This window comes from Leptidea sinapis, chromosome 5 (genome assembly GCF_905404315.1).
Source record: "Leptidea sinapis chromosome 5, ilLepSina1.1, whole genome shotgun sequence".
In the NCBI taxonomy this organism is placed as follows: Eukaryota; Metazoa; Arthropoda; class Insecta; order Lepidoptera; family Pieridae; genus Leptidea; species Leptidea sinapis.
In genome coordinates, this window is record NC_066269.1 from 8,546,015 (window position 1) to 8,573,364 (window position 27,350).

At 34.2% G+C, this 27,350-nt stretch overlaps 1 protein-coding gene across 4 annotated transcripts in view; it reads left to right on the forward strand.

Moving 5' to 3' along the window:
• LOC126964488 (protein PALS1) overlaps positions 1-27,350 on the forward strand; it is a 176,482-nt gene that overhangs the window by 105,005 nt on the left and 44,127 nt on the right. For all 4 annotated transcript variants that reach the window (XM_050807636.1, XM_050807638.1, XM_050807637.1 and 1 more), the window contains one exon: positions 2,755-2,883. In XM_050807636.1, the coding sequence (XP_050663593.1) occupies positions 2,755-2,883 (129 nt within the window). The remainder of the gene's footprint in view (positions 1-2,754; positions 2,884-27,350) is intronic.

Consider the following 27,350-nt stretch of genomic DNA (forward strand, 5'->3'; position numbering starts at 1 on the left):
TTTACGGCAGCTCCCATAAATACCGTTAATGTTTATAAAATAAATACAAAAACTTAACAACATGAAAATCGGTGCTGTAGTTTTTGAGTTTATCGCGAACAGACAGACAGACGAAATCGAACAATTAGGGAGGATGTAGTGATATATCAAATATCTAATATATAAAATTCTCGTGTCATGGTGTTAAACTTTGAACTCCTCCGAAACGGCTTGACCGATTCTCATGAAATTTTGAGTGCATATTAGGTAGGTAGGTAGAGAATTCGACAACATCTATTTTTCATCCCCCTAAATGTTAAGGGTGGTCCACACGATTATTTTTTATTTTTTGACATTTTTTTTTTAATTTGTTTGATTATGAGTCAGCGTCAAAAAATACATACAACTTCACATTTTCCTACGATCAACAGTTACTTTTGTATCGCGATTTTAATATCGGCAATACAACAATTGCTGGGTCAGCTAGTATTTATATATATATCACAGTAGGTAAGCTGCATTGTTTAAAAAAGATGAAAATACATGTTATTGTAACTTTTTCTTATCGATATAATTGATTATAATAATTAATATTTCAATTTTGCTGGTGGGTAGTGCAGTTACTCGAAATATTATCAATTATTTATTAATATATTATCAGAAGTATTTTAATACATATATGTTTATTGAATTAGGTTCTATTACCTTCTTATTAAGATTTCTGTGACAATATATTTCATAGGCATCGCTGGAAACCAGCACTGTAGCGCCTGTTGCAGTATATGCTGTTCGGTAGCCATTTTCGCATCACTCCGGTCCCGAAAGTTGAACCAGCATTCTTGTTTAGAAATTAGAAAATGCAATGAAAAAATTGAAATTGATCTTGAGAATATCAACTATCATATTTAATAATAATGTAAAGTACTGTTGTATCAAATTGTTAATAATGTACATAAAGTGGAGTATACGCAATCATTAAAAATATAATCTATAATATTCAGTTTAGGACTCTCAGTAGAAATCAATAAATGTATACACGTGCTAACACTCATATCTGATCTAGAGATCATTCTACGTCTTACACTCGCGATTGTAAGACGTAGCTTGTCACTTTGTATTAGTGTGCGTGCATTGCTCAAAATAGAGGTAAACGGTAAACCTCAGATGTTTTCACATCTGTCACAGTTTATCCAGGCCTATAGATGATCTAAGATTGTGTCTAAGTTTTAAATGGTAGACAAGAGTGAACCCCATGTAGTAATATTGAAATGAAATTAGAGTAAGTATATCAAACAAGCTCAAGGAAGTCTTCTGTTGTTTTGTTAGAGTTATCAAATGGGATGTGACCTCGTAGAAATAGCATACGTATCTATCTACAGTCCTTTCACCTTTGGCCGTCTTCTTCAATTGCAAAGCGTTTACCAGTGGGAGGCTCCTTTGCACAGGATGCCGGCTAGACTATGGGTATCACAACGGCGCCTATTTCTGCCGTGAAGCAGTAATATGTAAGCATTACTGTGTTTCGGTGTGAAGGGCGCCGTAGCTATTCAAATTACTGGGCAAATGAGACTTAACATCTTATGTCTCAAGGTGACGAGCGCAGTTGTAGTGCCGCTCAGAATTATTGAGGTTTTTCAAGAATCCTGAGCGGCACTGCATTGTAATGGGCAGGGCGTATCAATTACCATCTGCTGAACGTCCTGTTCGTCTCGTCCCTTATTTTCATAAAAAAAGCAAGCTCGCGAGATGGTAAGACGTGTTGTAAGTGTGGAGTTTTGAAATTGGTTATCCAAATCTCTTACTAACCCACTTATGATATGATTGCAAATTTTTTGTTGTACCAAAATTTATGGACGTATCGGGCTTGAACTCACGTCTTAACAGAATTAACTCAACGCTTTTAACCCATCGAGTATCAATCCGGTTCAATCGCCTGATAGACTGCTCATTAATCTAGATGTATTTACTCTCTGTTCGATTGAAAGCATTGGGGGCGTTCAAATTCAAATTCAAATTTTTTTTTCAAAATAGGATTCAAAATCACTTATTGAACGTCAAAAACTACCACCCGTTCAAAATAGACTGCCTCAGACGTGAGAAGAACGGGCGCAAGAAACACAGCGGGATTTATCTAATATATAAAATTCTCGTGTCATGGTGCAAACTTTGAACTCCTCCGAAACGGCTTGACCGATTCTCATGAAATTTTGAGTGCATATTAGGTAGGTCTGAGAATCGGACAACATCTACTTTTCATCCCCCTAAATGTTAAGTGGTCTGGTCGATTTTTTTTTTTAATTTGTTTGATTATGAGTCAGCATTAAAAAATACATACAACTTCAAATTTTCACCCATCAACGATCAACAGTCACTTTTGTATCGCGATTTTAATATCGGCAATACAACGTTTGCTGGGTCAGCTAGTTTTTATAAAAATATGGATTACAATGTAATATCGTACAATAACCATGTATAAATAAAGAGCCTGAGGGTGTCTGCTTCATTCCCACTCTGTAGTATCATTAAGAAAATCGTTTATGTTATAATAACCTTTCCCACACAAACGTGTTTTAACGATTCTTTTAAATTTAACTGTCACTCTCAATTTTCTTCGACGTTTTCAAACCTGTCACAGTCTATCTAGACGTATAAATGGTCTCAGTTTGCATTTATTATCATAATTGTTTATTTCGATATGGTTCCATCCCGTTGTTATTGTGTGGGTTACACCTTATAGAGTTGAGATCTTGAACTAATGTCTGTATAACACAACAGCAGATGAATGGAACCGCGAAGGGAGTCGCACCAGCTGTGCCTCCCAGAGAAGTGGCGAGAGACGCGCCGCCCAGACCTCCAGCCCATGACGTCACCAAGGAGCAGATGGACTCCATCAAGAAGTATCAGGTACGTTATATGACTAAGACATGTTATACACTTTCTGTTTATTCAAATTATTATGAAAAACTGTATGAAATATTGCCAAAATCAGAGATAAGTCTTTGGATCGCCAAATTAACTTTGGATCGTCTACTAATATGGCTGTTGTAATGACGACTTCACTCTTGGGAACAATGTTCAAGATTCTAATGAAGACCTTAAGGCGTACATGCGGTATGCAGGCGTATATCCGAACCAGATATCATCAGCTGGAAGACGTTCACTGCTGGATATAGGCCTCCCCCAAAGATTTCCACGACGATCGATCCTGCGCTGTCCTCATCCAACGTATTCCGGCGATCTTGACCAGATCTCCATCTTGTGAACGGCCTATCAACACTTTACTGCCCCAACAGCCATCTGTCCGGCGAGCTATGTACTGCACTATCACTTCAGTTTCCCAATCATTTGGGCTATGTCGTTAACTTTGGTTCTCCTTAGGATCTCATCATTACTGTTTCGATCTCGCAGGGAATCTCCGAGGATATAACATATATATAACCACATATCGGTCGCATTTAAAAATTAGGCTGCATGCGACAAACTTCAATATTACCCTCGCAATATGGATTCCTCCACAAAATGGTTTCTAAGGTTTCTTCTTGCGCGTATAACCAAACTGTTGCTTTCTGGGTGTCTCTAACGGCCGTTTTCAATAACCTATCTATCCTTAGTTTAACTTACTAGACGTTGACGAATCTATCCTTTTACGCTTACTTACATTTCAATAACCTATTGACAGATAACATTGGACTATAACTATGGATAGGTAAGTTCTTGTAATTAAACGGTGACAGCATTGTATCAGTAAGTTAAACTAAGGGTTGATAGGTTAATGAAGACGGCCGTAAGTAGACAAGTCATATTCATGTGTTGGAACAACCGACAAGATTAACATAAGTAACTATGCCTACGCATCTATTGGGCAGAGTTTTTGTTCAGTTGTGTATCGACCGCGCTTCGAATACAATGCCACACATTAATGATGTGTACAGCGTAAAACTGGCTAAGTAACAGTATATTCAAACTTAAAAAGGATAGTGTCGTATTTCAGGAAAGTTAAATTAATAAATATCAATAATCATCAAATAAATTATCAATATTATTTTACTGATTAATTACATTTCAATTGCTGAGACAAAATGTTCTTGCCTCGTGTTCGCGTCGGAGCTTTTAATAAGCGTATACAATAGTGTTTGAACATAACTGCCACGAAATAAGGTGTTAATTTGAATGAATATTTTAATGTTATCCGTTTATGTTTATGAATACGTATATACAACGCCGCTCGGACATTTTTTGACGACCTTTTATTTTTAATAGGCGATTGGGAGTCTAGTTGTTTATTGTACGTCAATTGAGTCATCGCTATTACGCTTGTCAATTTGAGACATAAGATTTTAAACCTCATTAGCCCGGTTACGTCACTAGCTAAGGCGCCCTTCAAATTGAAAAACAGGAATGCTTTTATATTACTGCTTCCCTTTATAAAAATACCTTTATTTATTTTCGGAATGTGTAGATCGTTTCGTCAACTGTACTCAATAAACCTTTTTTTTATTTGACTTACTCGTGTAAGGCATTGAGCATTTGAAGTTTGAGTATTTTTGTAGTATGATTTTTCTTATATTGTAATTGAAATGACTTGTAAAACAATGTGTGTGTGTGTGGCAACGAGTTTCTTGCTACTTCTTCTCATTAAAGAGCAACCATTTCCAAAGTGGTGGTACTGTAAAACGAAAAGAAAACTTTTGACATCATAAGTGTAATTTCAGTGAATAAAGTGTTTTTGATTTGATTTGATAAAGGTGCCGAATACTAACTAACATACAAAAAAAAGCCGGCGATGCTTTTATGATTTCCGTGAAAGAGCTTGAGTGCCGGTGATAACTTACCATCAGACAATTCGCTCTTTAGTCCTTGTTATCCATTAAAAAATTTGTAATAATATAAAAGGTTTTAACTGTGCACTATCCAACAATTGCACTCACTAATGTATAAACACTTATTACACTTCACTGAATTTAGTCGCCTGAATTCAGTGGTTACTGAATTTAGACAAGTATATATCGCATTCAGCAAGCTAGCATCCTAAATTAAGAAATAAGTATGGTATCTGGCTGACTGAATCATTTAGAAGCCTAAGAAGAAACGCATATAGAAAGGTGTAATCGCATTGAGTTACTGATTTCAGTCGGTCGTAGCTATTCGTGCGTGGAGGATCTAAGTATCTATCTCTTTATAGTAACAGCCCAACAAGTTTCAGGGATATTTTTTGTCAGCGGGGGTTGGGATATAACAGAACTGAATTTAAATCATGATATGAATTACCTGTTGCAATAAATCCTAGTGTTACGACTAATTTTTCTTTTGAACTAAAACTGTCTCGTAGGATAGTTCTTGGCTTTGAATAAATTAAAATTGAGATAGAATAATGTTTTACACGATCTCGAATGCATTCGTAGATAATGTCTAAAGTCCCCTGGTCTAAAACATCCATAATTTCCATGTTTTCTCACTTTCCGCGCAGTAATTAATATTCTTTCATCCATGTTCTTCTTTTTTAAGTGAGCCAACGGCCAGGCCTAGGCAATGGCAAATATTTTCGTGTCTGGAGTCATCCTCGTACGACATACGACACGTCCGAAATTCACACAGTGAAGTTTATAATAATACTTAACAGAAAGATTAAACAGAAGACCTTCACTAGACCTCAAGCGTAAGATATTATTTGCTTAGAGAAAAATATTACCAGCAATGTAAAGCTGTTTTAACATTTTCAGCGTGATTTTAACTGAAATAACTCCTTGATTTAACAAAACCAACGTTTTACAGCTGAGTATTCTAATTCACGTAAATTTTAAAATAGAATGCATTAAGAGCTTTTCAAATAGTCTTATAATAATTGTAAAAATTTCGTAGTGCGGTATACATGGGGAACACTAAAAGTTTTGCACTTCTAGCTAATCGGAACTACTTGATTTTCGTATGTTATATTTTTGGAAACGTTAAAACATTCTTAGTAATAAAAAAAAAAACAATTGGCGGGAAATCATTTGTCAATTGTTTTTTATCACACATCAAAGTTTTACGTACGCAATGAAAATGACACAAGTCGAAAAGATTTTAGAGCGATGATTTTTTATGATTTCAAAAGTTCTCTCTGTCCGCAAGACTGTGACGCTCGTCTTCAAAATGTTTTTGGGAGAGAAGCACCTTGATTGAGCACCGTGAGGCGATGGTTTGCTGAATTTGAGAGAGGTCGGGTTTCTTTACATGACGAATTTCGTGAAGGGCGGCCTTCAACTGCCCCCAACATAATATGGCTACTATTAAGCGGCTAATTGAAGAAAACCCGTATTTTCCGAAGACGCAGTGATAGCCTTCAATCAGTACGTAGAGAACATGTCTTCCGATCTGTGGTCCTCCTGTCTTAAAATTGTTCGTATTGTCTTAAAATGTAAAGCAGAGTATTTTGAAAAGCAAAAAACATAATATTTTGGTTATAACATGTTGTTTTTTTAAGTTATGCAAAACTTTTAGTATGACCTTGGTACAGATTTCTTTTACTGACACGAATTTGACGTCTGAAACTATTTTTGGCCTCGTTTTCCAAAGGTTTATAAACTTTTTGGAGTTTACTCCTTAAGAATCGTTTTTAACCGACTTCAAAAAGGTTCTCAATTCGATTACTATTTATTTTTATTTATGTACACCGATTACGCTGAGATTTATAATCCGATTTACGTGGTTCTTCTTTAGTTTGATGCGGAATTTAGGTTATCATTTGGTCCCTTAAAATTCACATAGTTTGGCCCAGTAGTTTTCATTTTATGAACATTAATGTTTAGGTGGACGATGTAATTTTATCTTATATAATATTATTAATATTAGCCCCCTAAATATACATTACAATAATTGAACTACTTAAATTAATTATTCAAAGAACTCTTGCATAAAATATTATTTGGATAAAAGTTTTGAATGTTTAACTAACCAAAATATTACGGAAAACTCTTGCGCGAAACACAAATCACACTTCACTGATTTATTGTTCAACACGGCTGTTGAAAAATTGCGCCCAAATTTTTAATTATTATTTCATTTCGTCTGTTGGTTTCAGTAAGTAGGTTAATAACATGAGTAAATATACGCTCAGCTGATTTTGTAATGAAATATGGCAATCAACAGCTGTTGTGCCAAGACGAGGTCCTATTTGGGACCCATTTTGACAGTTAGGTGTGTTTACACCTACAAGCAAGTTTTAATCACGCAATCCTTTTCAAATCATCTCGATGTCTTTGCGCTGTGCGGATATAGTGATTAGTGATTATATAATCCCTAAAACATCAAATTTTGTCCCTTAGTTATCTCGAGGTGACCACCCGAACGAGCGTTACATACCGAGCGTGACGACTCAGCTTCATTTAATTTAGTTTTCACATTCAGTTAATTAAATTAGATACGATTTGGCAAAGCTTACAGTAAGTACAGATAAGTAGTTGTAACTTATACATAAAATTTACAAAATGCGAATATTATTAGTCAAAGAAAAGAAGTCGTGTTGAGCGAAACGTTCACTTGACAGAAAGAAAAAAAAAATACTCAACTAGTATTTTTTCTTTTTCAAAATTACACTTATGAATGTCAAAGTTTTTTCCTTCGTTCAAAATTGAGTTTAAATGAGAAGAAGTGGTAAGAAACTCATTTCGTTGTGGCTTGGAAATACCAGGCCTGCTCGTTCATTCTACAGTTTATTTGTACGAATGTTTCTTCAAAGCCATCCAGATGGTATGGATGAAAGTTCAGTCTATAACGTAAGCTTTAATATTAGAAAAAAAAACGATCATGACAGTTGCAGGCAAACTGTCAAATATAAAAAAAATATGTATCTGGCTGAATATATATTTGAACGATGGTTAGAATAAAAAAATAACGAAAATTCCCGCCAAGTATTTCAATTTCTTCTTGTTCCTCACAGGTCTGCATCAGGCTAACGAAACTCTCTAAGAAAAAAGTGAATACTTGATTGTATAAAACGTGCAGTCATTGATACATTGACAGATGACGGCAATAATCGTGTAAAAAACAGAGATAGCCGAAATCCACTACATTATAAGCAACTATTCGCTTTCAAACTTAGCCGGATTATACTTCGTGGCTAATCGCGATACTGTAATAACCACTATTTCAAAATTATGTCAAATCACTAATCACGGTTTCATTCTAAAATAAATTTCATTCAATTTGCAGTCCCGCCTGGCCGCCTCTTATTACGTAGTATTTACATCCTCTTTGGTGTGCATACTCTTTCGAATGGTTAGTAAATATGATTTTAAATAAGTGCTTCTTAAAAATCAATTTTGAATTTGAATTTCATCTATTGTCCTTGGATTATCACCAAACATTTCATTTGCTTTCTGTTATCAACTGCCGTTAATTAATTTAATTTAAGTGATTATGATAACATTAACTCAATTGTTGAAAGCTATTAACATACCAATATGCGTCGGTAATTAATTGAGTATCGCAATTACTAACGGCCAATGGTTCTAGATAGATTAATTTGTATCGAACGTAATATTACTGTTTACTGGTGATATATTCCCATCGGAATTGTAGAACTTATAAGTTTAGGTGATAATCTTCAGGTTAATATAATAAGGACAGATAACAGTCACCTGTAGGTCCTCCTTTCTGAAGTGATAACTTCAAATGGAAGGGTAAACCGCTTCGTAACGTAACGCGTTACGGTGCATAGCTGTCTAGCTTACCTCTCTCTCACGCATACGGCAGCGGTAGGGAGGCTCTTCCTCTCTCAATGTAACCTAACCTAGTATCGGAATACTGGGTCTCCAAATACGTGGTTATCAGGAGGGCAAAGCCAAATTGGCTTTGAAGAAGCTGGGCGTCATAAATAGAGCACGGCAATACTTATAGCCGGCCCACATTCTAGCGCTCTACAAAGCGCAGGTCCGGCCACACATAGAGTATTGCTGTTATCTCTGATCTGGCGCACCCCAGTATCAGCTCGAACCATTTGACCGCGTGCAACGTAGAGGCTGATCGACGACAGATGACACACGGCTGGATCACCTGGCTTTGCGTAGAGACGTCGCTTCATTGTGCATCTTCTATTCGCATTTAACACGAGAAGTGGACATGCCATAAAGTAGGATATCATCCCCACCATCTGGATGTGTGGCGGTCCTCGACAGTGCGCTTTCATGGAGCTTTCTTCCATGTACTACAAAGCTGTGGAATGAGCTTCCTTGTGCGGTGTTTTCGGGTCGATACGACATGGGTAGGTACCTTCAAAACAAGCGCGTACACCTTCCTTAAAGGCCGGCTTTAATAACTTAAATTAACTTTTATAGGATTTAATAATAATACTAATAATGTACATACACAGAATTCTAATGAAGGGTACATGTTCAAGAATTATAACTAAGAATAAGATATATTTTATAATCAAAATAATATTTTATTAATAAATAACCATTCCTTACATTATCATATTATTAAAAATAAAATTAAAGTAATAACCAAAGCTTTCCTCAAGTTAAACAATTTCAATGTTAAATAGTTCAACTTAGATTACTTTAAGTTAGCACTTCTGTTGGGCGACCGGAGATGGATACGTATTTTTATATTAGAAAGCGCAAATAGGTAATGCTCTCACCTGATGGTAGAGAAAACGAGAATCCCATGGACATCCGCAACACAAGGATTAAGAAATGCATTGACGGCTAGTCCCTAAGTCGAAATGGTTCAGGAATTCAACAGATGACGTTGTGCGAGTAAAGTATTCAAAAAAGTACCCGATTTTTGGGGACTTCTTTGAAGGAAGAACACCGCCGATATAACAGATACTTCACACCAGGCGCTTGGATCATTTATACGTTTAGATAGACTACGACAGCTGTGAAAACGTCGAAAAAAATTGAGTTTAAAACTAACCTCTATTTTCAGAAAATCACGCACACTAACACAAAGTGTCATACAAATTGCGAGTGTAAGACGTAGCTTGTCACGCACACTAAACTAATATTCCTGGCCTGTTTTTCATCGGTTGTTATTATTATTATCGATTCAAAGTACTATCTTGTCGCCTTAATTAGGCTACTGGTAACTCAAGCGCTGGCATCTCGGTCAACGGATCAGCCTAGCTATCCAACCTGGAAATGCTGCCAGTATCTTGGTACGCTTCCCCGTAATGATAGTTCTAATTCAATGTAATCATAGTATTGTATATATAGAAAGAGTATTTGTTTTATTTTATATTTATGTATTAATCTAGACTTAGGAATTATCTAAGACCAGATGCTAATTTGATAGATTTCCTCCACCATGCGGCGGTGCATTGTAATGGGCAGGGCAAATTCAAATATTTTTATTCAAAATAGGATGTAACATCACTTATTGAAAGTCAAAAACTACCACCCATTCCAAAATGAATGCCTCAGACCTGAGAAGAACGGGCGCAACAAACTCAGCGGGCTTTTTTTTTCATCGAAAAAATATGTTGTAGCCTGAGGGCGGTCACTCCATTCCCAATCTGTGGTATCATTAAGAAAGTGATTTATGTTATAGTAACCTTTACCACACAAACGTTATTTAACAATTCTTTTGAATAATGTAATACTTTTGTTTTGAACATTTTCTAGGATCTTGTTGTAAAAGCATATACATCGCCCCACAAAAGATTTAGTAACTCGACTTAGCCGAGTAATAGGCATTATAAGTTTATGTCTGTTCCTGGTGTTAGCACTAGCTTAGTTCTAGTTTCTTAGCAAGGCGATGTTTTTTATAAACAAATTTCATTAACCTTAAATTAGGCGCATTACGTAAATTATACAAGTAGTCGCATGGGGTCACATCTGACCCCAAAGCTATGAATAAAAATGGAGTAGAATGAACTAATATAATAAAATATGTTATATCAAAAATAATTAAATGACTTATAGAAATGATAAAAAAAAATTAAAAACATAACTTTCACTTAAAATAATTGGAAACATTAAACAACTTCTAATAGCTCTTGAATTTTTTTTTGTTATCTGAGTGTTTGCTTTGAGAGTTCGAAGAATATGATAAAATATTGCCTATGGCCGTCTTTTAGTCCTTAGCGCATAGTTGATCATTGCAGTCGACACCAGTATTATTTGGTACTTTAGATTATTTTACTTTTGGTCCATTTCCTTGAGAATGTCTTGATAGAAAACAGTTACCCTCAGATGATCCAGAAACATTTTGGCTATTTTCAGACTCTTGGATCTCAGTTACCGATTCATGGGAACTATGTACAGGAATATAATTTGCAATTTCATCTTACGAGATAGAATTCGCGACATCTTGCTCTTCATCCGACAACTCTTACAGCCATTGTCGTATTTGTCTTTCTTGGTTTATAATGACAACTAAAAGAGAAAAAATACATAAATTGTGTTAAGCAAAACAAATTTACACTATTAGTCAAAATAAATTAAAGAAAAATTGTAAAAACACAAAAATTAAAGCTTACCTTTTGCCAAAAATGTTACATAGTTGGTCGCATGGGGTCAGCACCCAAGAGAACAGCGACGTGTGCTTAGGGGTTGTTGGTAGTCTGTTCGCAAATGTTACTTTAATTGTAAAACATATTTTTGATGAAAAAAAAAGCCCGCTGAGTTTGTTGCGCCCATTCTTCTCAGGCCTGAGGCATTCATTGTGGAATGGGTGGTAGTTTTTTGACTTTCAATAAGTGATTTCACATCCTATTTTGAATAAAAATATTTGAATTTGAATTTGCAGCTGATTTGCGTACCCCGCGGGGAGGTAGGAAGCTAGAAAGAGCGCTGTCTTTTTTACTTTTACTTACTTAATTACTCAAACATGATTTTTTTCGATTAGAAATTGTCGTGACCCCATGCGCCTAATTAAGGGTTAAATAAATAAAGAACTGGAGAGTTTGTTGCACCGCTACTTATCTCTCAGCGCGCCATTTGTTTCCGATACGATATGCTTATTTTACTTATATCAAAAATAATTCTAAAGGAATCAGTTATGGGAAGATAGCGATTTTGTATGACGTTTACTGTAACCAAATATTTATCAGATACTGCTGTGGTTTACCACGTGAAGAATTTGCCAAAAAACGAACTAAAAATACATTATAAAGCGCGTACACCTTCCTTAAAGAAAGCAAGAGAATTTGGGCGGCTGTGATTACTTAACACCTGGTGACCCGTACGCCGGTTTATCCTCTTTTTACATATTTTTTTTTTATAAAGATTGGAATTTAACTTTTTAATGACACATAATGCTTTTATCTTATTTCTTACAGGATATGTAAAAATTATAATTTTATTCAAAAAAGATATTATGAAGAAATATAACATACAGGATAGAAATAAGCAAACCACTTATACTTGGCATGATATATAAACTTATTTGCGCGCAGGCATTTAAAATGTTTTTGGGGACTTTCCACTTGCAAATTATTTTTCCAATTGTGATTGAAATCACCTGGCAACCCGATTTATCTCATGTTTATATATTACTTTCGAACCATACCTTATTTATTAAGAAGTAATACAAAACAGAATTTTTTTTTCACTTTCCAATATTTATCAGTGCTGTATCGTATGGTTAGGGACGCCTGTCTCAGCAATTTAACCCTTTACTTGGGTCCATTTTGCCTGCAGTGTTGGCCAGTTACCAACCTTCATCCGACAGTTCAGAACATTCCTGGGATGTTTGCGAATTTCTCGGAGCGGCCTTGTATTTAAGGTTTATGCCCGTTGGGTGGTTAATCCTGCACATTCTAGGATTGACCGTTTCATCCTCAACCAGACATCCTTTGCGCTTTGGGATGTCCGTTACGCTGTTTGTGAAAAGGTGTTTATTCAGTGATATGTACCCACCGTGTTATATATCGTTAAAATACATCAAACTATAATCGTCTGATATCTCTCAGTATCAAATACAATGTTTTTTTTCATCGTTGCAACTCTGAACATTTTACGCGCCTAATATGATGTCGCAAGTATTATGTTAGGCTTAGATGGTATGTTTTTATCTCAAATACTGAAGTTATGTCGCATTGCTTATGTTATGTTTGTGACTTACATAAGCATGGAATTCATTGGCAACATAAAAAATTGACTTAAAAGTGAGCCATTGTTTAAAAAACAAAAAATAAACATCCACTAATTGTCTATTAAACGTTTCACAAACAACTTTTGTTTTTACAATGTACGTCGTAAAACTTTGCGTTTGCAAGAGATGTTTTGTTGTGGAATGACAAAATGTGCTCATTGGAAAGCTTGTTTTTAAAAGTAGGTTGCATGAACTTGTCCATAAAGTATGTTCTGATAAAACGCACTTATAGTGGTCTGCGGGGGCTTATGTAGTAACGAGCTATGTGGTTCTACGGCGCGGCAGTGTGCCGCGGACGTTTGACATCGGCTGACGCGCGCTTCGATTAAAAAAGTTATCTGTCAGATTTCCCTCCAAATTTTGACAAGTGTAAGTGTGTGCAATGAGAGTGTAATCTGTGGTTTAAAATTAAATATGGCTGCTTAGTGCTTTGTTTGTAATACGTTAGTACTAAATTGTTGTGTGGCAAGAATAAATTTAAATAAATACTTTTCATAAATTATATTATGAATTATAAAATACAGGTACTTTTAAAATAATTGACAACAATATAATTATGTCCTTAACTAAATTTAATTGTAATGTAGATGTTTTTTCGTATTTTCACCTTCAGATAATGTTGGTAAATGTTGAATAATTTGGAAATACGAAATGCAACATACTAGTTGGTGTTAGATGTAACTTAGTAGAAAATATGGAAAAATATACTTTGAAATATTTGCTCGGCACATAATATACACTATATATTTTGTAGAACCAGTTTAAACAGTTGTTTTTAAACAAAACGAGAGAGATATATAGGAGTTTGACACTTAGATAATTTATACGTCTAGATAGAATATGAGCTGTGAAAATGTCAAAAAAGTTGAGCATAAAAAATAACCTCTATTTTGAGCATTTCAAGCACACTAACACAAAGTGTCATACAAATTGCGAGTTTAAGACGTAGCTTGTCAAGCACACGAAACTAATAATCCTGGCTTTTCATCAGTTGTCTAACAGCAAGACTCTATCTATTTTTCTAAAATCTATTTTTTGCAAAAATTTAACAGTAGCTTTTAATATATTAATCGAAATATCTTTACATATAATTTTCCACATACGCAGATACAAAAAAACGTATGTAAGTTGAAGTGTTTGATCAATATAGATTCAATAAATACTATTAGTAATTTATTCATCGTGAGCCAACTACACGACAAGTTGGATTGAAGGTCATGTGAACTATTGACACAAATAACTATATAACTGTTATTAATTGTTAAATAGTACTATATAACCTTTCTAAAGTTGTGAAGCCGCTTTTAATTTTTAACAATATGTATTTAAATTAATCGTCTATCGTAATACTTTGAAATTAAAAATGCAAATTTTCACAGGGGTTCTTTTAATGTAATGTAACTATCATCATATATTTAAACATAGACCACAATAGCACCAGTGGGAGGCTCCATTGCATAGGATGCCGGCGAGATTATGGGTACCACAACGACGTTCTGCCGTGTGGCGAAAACGAAATCAAAGATAATGTTAAGTTAACACTAACTAGCTAAGTTTTACATAAGTAAAGTCTAAGTAGGCCCTATAAATCTCAACCTAAGGGCCGGGTTCACATTATATTCATGAAATGTTAAGAAGTTTGATTTTATTATTATCAATATACCCGCTATGTAAGCTAGACATAACATAATATAGCGACGCATTATTCCGTAGCTTCATCTCTATGACTACAATTTGCATACTGCAGTAGCTTAGTTGCATTTAAATGATTACTTGTATTTAGATGGTTGCATTTACGAGCCCGCTGGTCGAATATTAAATGTCAGACATTTGATACGCCCTGCCCATTACAATCCAGAGCTGCTCAAGATTTTCGAAAAATCAAAAAATTCTGAGCGCTCAATTACGCTCGTCACCTTGAGACATAAGATATTAAGTTTAATTTACCCACTAGCTACGGCGCCCTTCAGACCGAAACACAATACTGTCATAAAAAAAAACAATATATGAAATTATATATTCCATGGTTTCATGATTATCGGAATCATAGCGATGATTAAGTTTGTATGGCAATATACATACACAATGTCAGCCATATATATAAATATTAATTTGAGGTTGGAATTTACGTTAAATTGCCTTTAATAACACGGAAGCATTATCTCTGCACCTCGCTGGAACGTGAAGCCCCCTCCTATTCCCTTTTCACCCCTTCGCGCTCGTCCTGTTGCGTCAGTGCGGTTTTTACTTTCATTAGCTTATTACCGTTATGTACATGTCGTGATATTTTCACGCTATCACTTCTTTGCTATTGAAGGTTTCATTGTTACGTTTTGACTTTTCTTTTAACCGGCTTCAAAAAAGGAGGAGGTTCTAAATTCGTCGGTATGTTTTTGATTCCAAAAATTACAATAATCGTAATTAGAATTAGATTAATTAATTAGATTGTATAAAAATACATTATTATTTTTATACTTTTTAGTGCATATTATATCTATATATATTGTTTTGTGATAGTGTTTTTGAAGTCGGTTGTTTTTTTGTTAAATTTCTTTTTTAAATAGTTTTGTAGTTTCTGTTATAAAAGAAAAAATCTCTTTGTACTTAGCCTAGATGCTTTCTATGATTTTTCATCATTATAATAATGATTATCAGCATCACAACACAACACCTTTACATCAATCTATAATACTGACAAAATAAATCTTTATTTATTAATTAATAATAATATTCAAGTGATGCTTGTTTTGCACACCGTAACGAAGCGACGATATGACGTCATCGATTTCAGGTCTCTAGATATAATATAACCGGGTAGTAAAATTATCATTTATAAGTATAATATTAATATTAGCGGTTAAAATTCACGTCAAATTGCTAGTTTAAATGTGTCGTAATAAGTGGGAGGCTCCTTTGCACATGATGCCGGCTAGATTATGTGTACTACAACGGCGCCTATTTCTGACGTGAAGCAGTAATGTGTAAGAATTATTGTATTTCGGTCTGAAGGGCTGAATAAGACTTAACATCTTATGTCTCAAGATGACAAGCGCAACTGTAGTGCCGGTGAGAATTTTTGGGTTTTTCAAGAATCCTGAGTGGCACTGCATTGTAATAGACAGGGCGTATCAATTACCATCAGCTGAACGTCCCTTATTGTCATAAAAAATATAAGGATCTCAAAAAAAAATCATTTTAAATTAAATTTCACGTAGACATAGTCGGCAGGCAGTGACTAGTTTCTTTTATACTGTTCGTGAAGTTATCACCGCATCTGGAGAGGAATCATATAATAATGGCTCTGTAGAAATATTTACGAATACGATCTGTAGAGGTTTTATTACGAGGATACTTGTGTGTGGAAAATTTTATTTTGTTTTAAATGAATTAAGTGCTCATAAACTTGCAGTTAAATAAGATATAGATAAAAGGTTTTTTGCAACTATAATGTATATTGATTTATGAATTAATTAAAACTTTATTAATAACAAAACAAACCACTGAATAAAAGAGTAAAAAAGAGTTCCAGAGAAAAATAATATTTAAAAAATAACACAAAAAAATTCAAAAGCAAAAAAAAAACATACAATACTAGCTACAGGCGTTGTTTTGTATATAATGAGATGATGAGACTTAACATCTTATGTCTCAAGGTGACGAGCGCAGTTGTAGAGCCGCTCAGAGTTTTGGGGTTTTCAAGAATCATGAGCGGCACTGCATTGTATTGGGCGGGGCGAATCAATTACTATCAGCTTCCTGCTCGTCTCGTCCCTTATTATATTTTTTTTTATTAGTAATGGATTTTCGCAAAATTCTACTATTTTTATTATTAATGAGTTGCAAGATAGTTTAAACATAGTTTGATGCTTTTTACAAAGCAAAAATTATGTTTTTATTCATTACTGATGGCAACCAAAAGTAATATAATTCTAAGTCTGAAAGGCTAATAACACATTTTTGAATGAAAACTTCTTTAGCTGCGTTAAGCACTTTTCATGGGATGTGTATAAAATGTTAAACTCGCGTCAGGACACGTGGCCTGATCGAAAATTCGTAAGACCGTCGTTGAAATTTTCTGAGACAAAGTTTTTAGTGCAATTTTTTTTATGTAATATAAATTTTCATTTTTGTGTACGATAGCGCAATAAATGAATATTGTATTTAACCTAATAAATGCTAGTACTTTTATAGTGATAAATAAAGCAATTCGTGCGAATTTATTCCCTAACAATTCCAAAATATTCAAAAATGCACAACGTTAATATTCAAGTTTTCACTTCTTCCGGCACTTGATCGTGTACCATGTAAGTATATAATGAAAATCTATGTAATAAAAAGATATCTTTACTTGGATTTTACTATGAAATAACCAGAGTTCTATGCGTTATTATATTCTTGTACCAGGGTAACAGCATAGATAATATTTGATAGTGGCACTGCATCATAAATTCGGGTTTAGTGTTTGAAAATTTACTAGTCAGCGTGTGAGAGCACGTTCCTGTAGCTTCAAATTTATCTGGATATTAAAGGAATTAAATTTGAGAAGATAAATGCCTTTTATGCTTTTAAATCTGACATTTGACTTAACTATTTGTAATAAAATAAATCTAATAATTATATTTACAATACTATGACTACATAAAATTAAAACTATCATTACGTGGAAGCGTACCAAGAATACTGGCAGCTGATCCGTTGATCGAAATAGCTGCCAGTACTTGGGTTTCCAGTAGCCTTATTGAGCCTTGAGGATTTTTTATGTCATAAACATAAATTCTTTCGTCTCTTTGTCGTAAGTGAGTTCATAGATTTTTCCTCAAATCAAAAGTGCCCAATATTGCTAAAAAAGCTAATACTTCAAAATGGCGCCCACTGAGACTTGCCTGCTTAGTCAATACTTCCATTAATGACGTCTACTGTCTTGGTCACCTATGTATCAATACCAGAACAAAACTGTGACGTCACTTAGCGTCAAAACCTTTGAAATGTGGAGCTTAAAATAGCCCACGCGCGCAAGCCTTTCTATTTTAAGCTTTTGATGCAATTGTCGTTCCATGTTACGGATTTAGAAATGCGAACTCTAATGGACGCTGGAAAATTCCGTTTATTTTGCTTGTATTATTAGATCGTTGAAAGTGTACTTACTATGTCATTTAAGTGGAAATTGTGTTTTCCGTTTTATTTTCATGGCAGCCTAGCGAAACTCTCTAATGAAAATAGCGATTCACTCGTTTGTATGAAACGTGCAGTCATTGATAGATTGACAGATGACAGCTATAATCTTGTACAAAACGGACATATAGCAACTGTTCGCTTTCAAACTTAACCGGATTATACTTGGTCGCTTATCACGATACTGTAATTACTACTTTGCCAAACTTGCACGTGTGATCAGACGCGACAGCTACGGGCATGCCAGTTGCTGATTCGTTGATTTTGTTTAATTTACTTCGATTGTTATCCATTTTTAGCACGCAGGAATAGGTACGAATCTCTCACCAACTGTCCTGTGTATACGCAATGGTAATACTGGCATGCATCTTTCACCTTTGCACAGGAAGCCAGCTAGATTATGGGTACCACAACGACGCTTATTTCTGCCGAGAAGCAGTAATGTATATGCATTTCTGTGTTTTGGTCTGAAGGGCGCCGTAGCTAGTGAAATTACTGGGAAAATGAGTCTTAATATCTTATGTCTAAATGTGACAAGCGCAGTTGTAGGGCCGCTCAGAATTTTTAGGTCTTTCAAGAATCCTGAGCGGCACTTCATTGTATTGGTCAGGGTGTATCAATTACCATCACGTCCTGCACGTCTCGTTTCTTATTGTCATAAAAAAAATACAAGGGCACACCTTGCATACCAGTATTACTTGCAAATGTATCCGCAGTTACTCGTGCATGCCAGTAACTTTCCTGCCAGCTACTTTGCCGATTTAGATGCACGTGTATCCCCGCCTTTAGGAAAGTGTAGGCGCCTTGTTTTGAAGGTATTTTTACCGTAAACGTCACTTCGTGTTCTGTGGTTATTATTAAAAATATTTTATTCTCCGTTTTCACCCGTTTTTTATGTAGAAATATGTCTAGTATGACTCTGAAACTAAGAGCTCTAAGTAGTACTTGACACAGAACTGTGAATGTACGCTTAACAATAAAGATTCTTCACAACCACATAACTGCACTCAGACTTCTCGCATTGTAAAAATATAATTATTGTGTATATATATCAGAATAAAATATAATTAAACTAGCAAATAAGACCATTATGTACTTAAGTAAAAAAAATAACGGGTTGCACACCGGGAGTGCCGGCAGAAGTGAGAACTTGAACATTAACGTTTTGCATTTTTGAATATTATGGAATCGTTTCGGAATAATTTCGCACGAATTATCAGTATAACTACGATATAATAGTATAACGGCTTCAAAAATTACAATATACGTAACTAGAATTAGATTGTAAAAAATACGCAATTATTTTTATACTTCTTAGTGCATATTATATCTATTGTTTTGGAATAGTGATTTGAAGTCGGTTGTATTTTTGTTATTTATTTTTAGTGAATTTGAAGTACACTTACTAACAGTTTGTCTAAATATGTGTAGATTTACTAAATTTTTCAATGGAGCAATGAACGTAAGCGCTTTGCAATCTGATTACAGACAGTTAGAAATTCTGCGACAGATCGCACCCTTACTGTAAGCCGTTAAGGAGTCCCATTGATCACCATATTCGACTACGACAATTACTTGACCGTAACTGTATTATGGTAAATGAGTTAAATACCCGGATAGCATAAAAAAGATTTGGCCGAGTATTGTTAATTTGCTCCTAAGAATTGAAGAGTTCCGTTACTTTGCCATGGATTCCGTAATCAGAAACTGTCACCTAACCAAACTGTCACCGAACTATCTTTGAAGTATATTCTTCCTAATAAAAAAAGAATCATCGAAATCGGTTGGCGCGATATTGAGTTATTCGTAAATTTATCATCCACTTTGTCATAGGTATGTATAGCAAAATTGTAGACATTTATGGTTTTCTCATGGATGCCATAGTCAAATCTGGACCAAGTTACATTGGGACCACACGAGAAGCACCAGCTTTCAAATAAAAATTATCATAATCAGTTCACCCAGTCAAAAGTTTTGAGGTAGCAAACATAAAAAAAAAAACATACCGACGAATTGAAAACCTGCTCCTTTTTTATTTTTAACCGGCTTCAAGTAAAAAATAATTAAAATATTCGGTAATGAAATTATACAAAATATGTATAGTTTTAGAGGTTTTTACCATTTTTAATTATTCTTAAGAAATTAGGTATTCATTGAACAAAAGAATAATCAAGAGAGAATCAAATAGAGTAGAGTGTGTAAGTACGCTGTCCATATCGATGTTGTTTGTTTTGTTTTTCATAATTTATTTGTGTATTTATCCTAGAAGTGAGGGTTATCACTTTAAAAACATAACAAATTGTTTCTGAATTCAAGTACTTATTAGAACTGTCTACAAATAGCAAAGTTTATTTTAAGGTAGTGTAAAAGAAATTGAAATAATTGGATGTAATTCCAGAAAAACATTCCAAACCACAATCATGTCGAAATTGAGTTAAGAACACAAAACTGGTCACGTGATTCATATTGACGGACTGACAAAAAATTAGCCCTACTGTCACTCCTTAAATGACCTCATGACTTAGTAGCCCAACCCACATGTATGGAATACACTAATATTTATTAAACTTTAAACACGAATTTCTTTAAAATGTAATGTTTGTGGCTTGGAACGTTTTTCATGAAATATTCCTATTAGGCCTTTACTTATTGAAACAAATGATTTGAGTTTTCTTTAGTGTTAATTCCGCCAATTTTTTGAACAATTCGACACGTGTTTCGCCTCTCCACGAGGCATCCCCAGGACGTGTTGTCTCGCCAAAATCGAAGAGTCAAATAGAATTGTCTTGTCGAATTGTTTAAAGACAAATATTGGCGGAATTAACACTAAAGAAAACTCAAATCATTTGTATAATTATGGATTTCCGCAAAGTAACGCCTACTTCAATAAATTTTCTTAATTGAAACACCAAAAAAAGTCCGTCCAGTGATAGCAAGTGTCTAGTAGTAGGTACAGAGGTTCTTCGTCCGAATTTAGATCCAGGTCAGAACAAGGGAAACGGTCTATAAAACCGGTATCTCATTGGCAACCGGTTCTGGTAACCACTTGTAGCTGTACCCGTTTATTGTTTACTAGATCTGTATGTGGCTTCCTTTGCGGTGTTTAATAAAACGTTTAATCTAAAAACAGAGTTACAAAGAATTCCTTTAGATGTCAATATGGAAACAAATTATAAAAAAAATATCTTTATCTTTCTAATAAATAAAATTCTCGTGTCATGGTGTTAAACTTTGAACTCCTCCGATATGGCTTGACCGATTCTCATGAAATGTTGAGTGCATAGACCTACCCAGGTCTGAGAATCGGACAACATCTATTTTTCATCCCCCTAAATGTTAAGGGTGGTGTTAGCACGAATTTTTTTTTTATAATTTTTGACATTTTTTTTTTAAATTTGTTTGATTATGAGTCAGCTGTACATTAAATACATACAACTTCAAATTTTCATCCATCTACGATCAACAGTTACTTTTGTATCGCTATTTTAATATCGGCAATACAACGTTTGCTGGGTTAGCTAGTTTCTTTATATAAATCTATACATGTAAATAAAATTGGAGTGTCTGTTTGTAATATTGAAGTAACCGCCTTTTACTACATGTATATGAATATATATACGGTACATACGGCAAAATATTTTTTTTTACAATTTTTGTTTGTTGGTCTGTCTGTTTGTTCCGGTTGTAATCTCTGTAATGGCTGGACCTATTTTGACAGGTAGCTGATGTAATAAAGAGTAACTTTACTACTACGTTTGTTTTACATTTTTTTTTTATTTTACAAAAAAGAAGTAATCTTGCAATGTCCAAGAAACGGACCAACTCTTAAAATAATTTATATGGCAAAACAATATTTGCCGGGTCAGCTAGTATGTATATAAATACAGTGTCCTGATGTTTGTTTCCAGTGAACTCCTAAACTAATGAACGGACTTTAATGGGGATTACTTCATGGAGTGCAGTTTAGTCCAACTTGAGAGATAGGATAATTTTTATTTCGATTTGGGGCCCATAATTATTTTTATTTCCAATATTTGTTTTGTATCGACATATTTTCTATGAGAGAATTTAGTGACGCACGGATAGACAGTTCTCCTGTGAAACAATTTATTTCATTAAAATAACATATTAGTTTTAATAGTATATTTTATGAAATAATTCTTGATGTTATGACATATTATTGATAAATTTATAAAAAAACAGTATTTTATTTATTATCTACAGAACAACGTCTGCGATGCATAAGGGCTAGGGTATAAAAACTTAAGCACTCTCTCTGTTAAATAAATACTCTCATCCTATAAATCTCAATACAAATATTGTTTTAACTTTCATTGAGAAAATTCTCAAACTAAGTCTTCAAATCAATCAGTGCGTCACTTCTTACGAACAAATATGCGGGCGGTAGAGTTGTTTTTATAACAGTAAGGGAAGAGACGAGCAAGACATTCAGCCGATAGTAATTGATACGCTGTGATCATTACAATGTAGTGCCCTTCAGGGTTCTTGTAAAACCCAAAAATTCCGAGACATATGATGCTAAGTCTCATTGCCCAGTAATTTAACTTGCTACGGCGCACTTCAGACCGAAACACAATAATGCTTACACATTACCGCTTCACGGCAGAAATAGGCGCCGTTGTAGTACCCACAATCTAGACGGTATCCTGTGCAAAGGAGCCTCCCAATGGTAAAGTTCTATGAAGAAGTAGTTGTATGAAAATACATTCTTATTTCAATCTACCAATATAATAGCGTATAAACAAACATAGCGTGCGAGAGAGAAGAATATCTCTAATGGAGATACAGCAAGATAGCATAGAGGAGGTGAATCTATAATTACTGTAACCGGTTTTGATTGGCAAATCGTCAACAGTCAGCCACGCTTGACATTAGCTCTTTAAACCACTAGCATCCATTGACATTGATAATGCGTTATCCGGTTGTCGCGTCGTCTTTACAATTCAAAAAATTTAATTTAAAAAATCACTTTATTCATGTAGGTCACGGAAGTGACACTTATGTCCCAAAAAAATATTTTTTGAGCTAATGAGAAGAAGTAGCAAGAAACTCATTGCCACTCTTTTAAATCATGATTTACATTTTTATTGTTTTACAAATCATTTCAATTACAATAAAATATTATGTAAGGTCATGCAACAAACATACTCAAACGTAAAATAGTCAATGCCTTACACGAGTAAGTCAAAAAAGTAAATTTAAATTAATACAAAACAAAAGTTATTTATTATAGTAGCTGCATCATCCACACAAACCGTAAATAAATAAAAATTTTTTTACCAAGGTTATTATTAAAATATATTATATATATAATACATTTTAAGAACCTGAAGACAAATAATAGTATCGTAAGTCTATGCTTACGTATTTCTATTCTTATTCGCTCTTTCTTGGGTTTTTTGTTCTGTGTTTATAACTATTTTAACAAACCACGCTAATGGTTAGTTACAATTTACATACAAACTATGTGCCATATTAATATTAGTCTTACGAATTTTCGATCAGGCCACGTGTTCTGACGCGAGTTTAAAGTGCTCAACGCCGCTAAAGAAGTTTGCACTTCAAACAAATTCTCGAAAAAGAGTGCGATTCCTCTACTCGGCTATAATGCGGCCCTCGACTTCGTCTCGTGGCTTCAAATAGCACCCTCAATAGGAATTGTTTTTGTTTTCCTTGGTAAAGATGTACTGTTAATATAAAGGTTCGATTCAACAACACAAACTGTACAAAAAAAACTGACACTTAACGTTGGTATGCTTACAAATGGTATATTGAGCAAGAAATTACGAAGCGGGCTCCACAAGGTCGAACAGAAGGTTACTCCTCTCATAGTGTTTAACTTACTTAACTTTGTGCGTTTGATATAACATCGTAAGACGAGATAATTGCAGTAGTGAATATTCTTTTTTACACGCTTTTTATTAGCTTAACCCGTATGTATGTTTGTTTGTAACCGACTCATTTGGGCGCGATTTTGATCCACTTTAAACGGCCAGATTTCGTTCAAACTTCGTAGATTTATCGAGGACCGATGATAATACATTAATTTGATAAAATTATTAAATTTTTCAATTTGGAAAATAATAAGACTTTCGTTAATTTATATAATTTTCATCTATCGTCTCTAAGGCAGGAATTGATGTTAATTTTGAATTTTAACTATTATCTTTAACTTTATTTATATCAAGAAATTTTCGAATAACAAAGAGATTTTTTAATTCAACAATGCAAATAATAGTTTAAAAAATCTAAAAAACACACTTTATAAAGAAACCAATATTTTTTAGTTCCGTTTTCTATAAAGAGCGTGTTTTTGGTTTTTTAATACTATTTAGTTACAATAAATTTCGGAAATTTGCTAACCGAAACTTAACGTAGTACATATATAAATTTTTCGCAAAAATTTTACTAAAGACAGGAACTGTTCTCCGAGATCCTCGAAGATGAGAAATTACAATTAAACCTGAGATACTCATCATCAGGTATGCATTTAGGTTATATAAAGATCTTCATCACAATTGTTTCCAATTTCAAAGTCCTAAAAAGGAGACTAAAACGTTAAACAAGTTTAATAAAACTCAGTTTTAGTTGAATTAGTCCAAATGAAAGCTTTAAAGATACAGCTAGTTTTAAAACTCTCATTATAAGTATTTTTTTTATTTATGATAATAAGGGACGAGACCATCAGCTGTTGGTAATTGATACGCCATGTCCATTACAATGTAGTGCCGCGCAGGATTGTTGAAAAACCCAAAAATTCTGAGCGGCACTATAACTGCACTTGTCACCGTGAAACATAAGTTGTCAAGACTTATTTGGCCAGTAATTTTACTAGCTACGGTGCCCTTCAGACCGAAACACAGTAATGCTTACACATTACTGCTTCACGACAGAAATAGGCGCCGTTGTGGTACCCATAATCTAGCCGGTTTCCGATGCAAGGGAGCCTCCCACTGGTAAATATCGTAAAATTATCGTAAGTAATGAACAAAATCAAAGTGTCATAATAATGTCAATGTTTCTATTACGATATTATATACACGCGATCAAATATTTTAAACGTCCAAAACTCGGCGGTCAGAATTTAAACGCGTTTTAGCCATAACTGCGTTTAGTTTGTGTTGGTGAAATTGGATATGAATCTGTTAACTCGTTTAAAGGCGTAAACTTAGTTAAATCATCAATCGCGTTCTACGTGAATGGTGAAATTAGTCCTAAACCGTATCAACATTATATCAAACGATATCATTATAACTGTAATGCTATCCAATCGAGTGCCGTGCTAAAGTGAAAGTCAAATATTTTATTATTCAAGTACGTATATTAACGACACAAACACAATCGTTATTAACATTTTCAATATTACCACATCCACTAACACCGATTTGTAAAGCTGCTTACGTTCACATGAGTCAGCAATTAAACTAATTAATATAATTACTAATAGTTATTAGTTATTTAATATGTATTAATAATTTGAAAGAATCATACTAAAACAACCTGAATTTTATAAGATAGCTTATTTTATATAACCTACACAAATTAAATTTAAAATATTAATTCTTCTCTCGCGTTCCGTGTTAGCGCTCTTCCACTGAGCCAACCGTTCGAGTGACGTAATATCTTTTTTAGCTCTCAGGTTGTGGGTCCCATCTACAGGATCTTCTTTGCAGTTGATAACATGCTCTACCCCAAATTGTTTAAATAACCCGCCGTTCGCGGCTTGCAGAGCCAATCTCAAATTACACTTAAGAGTCGGTAATACAGTTTTATGTTTATGTTTTTATGAAAATAAGGGACGAGACGAGCCGGACGTTCATTACAATGCAGTGCCGGATTCAAGGATTCTTGAAAAACCAAAAATTCTGAGCCGCACTACAATTGCGCTCGTCACCTTGAGACATAAGATGTTAAGTCTCATTTGCCCAGTAATTTCACTAGCCACGGCGCCCTTCAGACCGAAACACAGTAATGTTTATACATTACTGCACCACGGCAGTGATACCCAATGTACCCATATCGTATCGTCCCGGAAACATCGCACAAGGAAGCTCATACCACAGCTTTGTAGTGCGTGGAAGAAAACTTCTAAAGATGTGAAGATCGCACCGAATATGTAGTGAATACTGCCACTGATGGTTTTCATCGTACATATAACTATGGTCTCAAGTAAATCGATTTGCATTTCCCACATTTGCTTTACCTGTCATACAAGATGTATAGGCCCTCAGAACATTATTATATCGTCACAGCTTCTGAGAAATACTCACACGAATAGACACTAATCATTTGATGATTTGCGTATAACATGCGCATAATATATGATAATATATATTTAAATGAGTATGGTATTTATATGGTATACACGCCTAGTATATTGTATAATATAAATAAATTAATAAAAAAAGGCATTTATTTTCTCAGAATTGATTCCTTTAGAATTCTTTTTGATGTCATTTCTAATAACGACTACATACTACTACCGCTTCGGAAACAAATGGCGCTCTGAGATAGAAGAAGCGGCGTAAGAAACTCTCCCAGCATTCTTTTTTTGCGCTCTTTTCAATAAAAATATACAATATTTTACAGTCATTTCTATCGCTATAAAATAATCACAATCTAGTCCCAGGCTGTCCGATCATTTAGATATTCAGCAGTGGAGTAATAGGATTTACGACAGAGCCATTTTTTATAAATCATTAAATTTTATTTATAGATAATGCCTGAACAGTGGCTGGGACTTTATTATAAAAGTGTATACATTTACCCTTAAAGCTATTATGTATCTTATGAAGCCTACTAGAATTAGTTACATGCATTCCCTTATTTCTAATGTTATAATAATGAAAATCACTATTAAGAGCAAATGGTTTAATAATCGGATTATTGGACGTTATTGAGACGTAATTACAGAAGTTTTTGTATTTTTATACTATTTATCTATTGAGGTTTACCAATCAGATACATTATTAAATAATATTTCAATTGTAACTATTACTATTTATATAGTTTAACTAACTAAAACTTATGCACAACTTTAGTAAACAACTGAAATACTAATATAATATGGTTACAAATAGCAATCTAAGAAAATTCACACA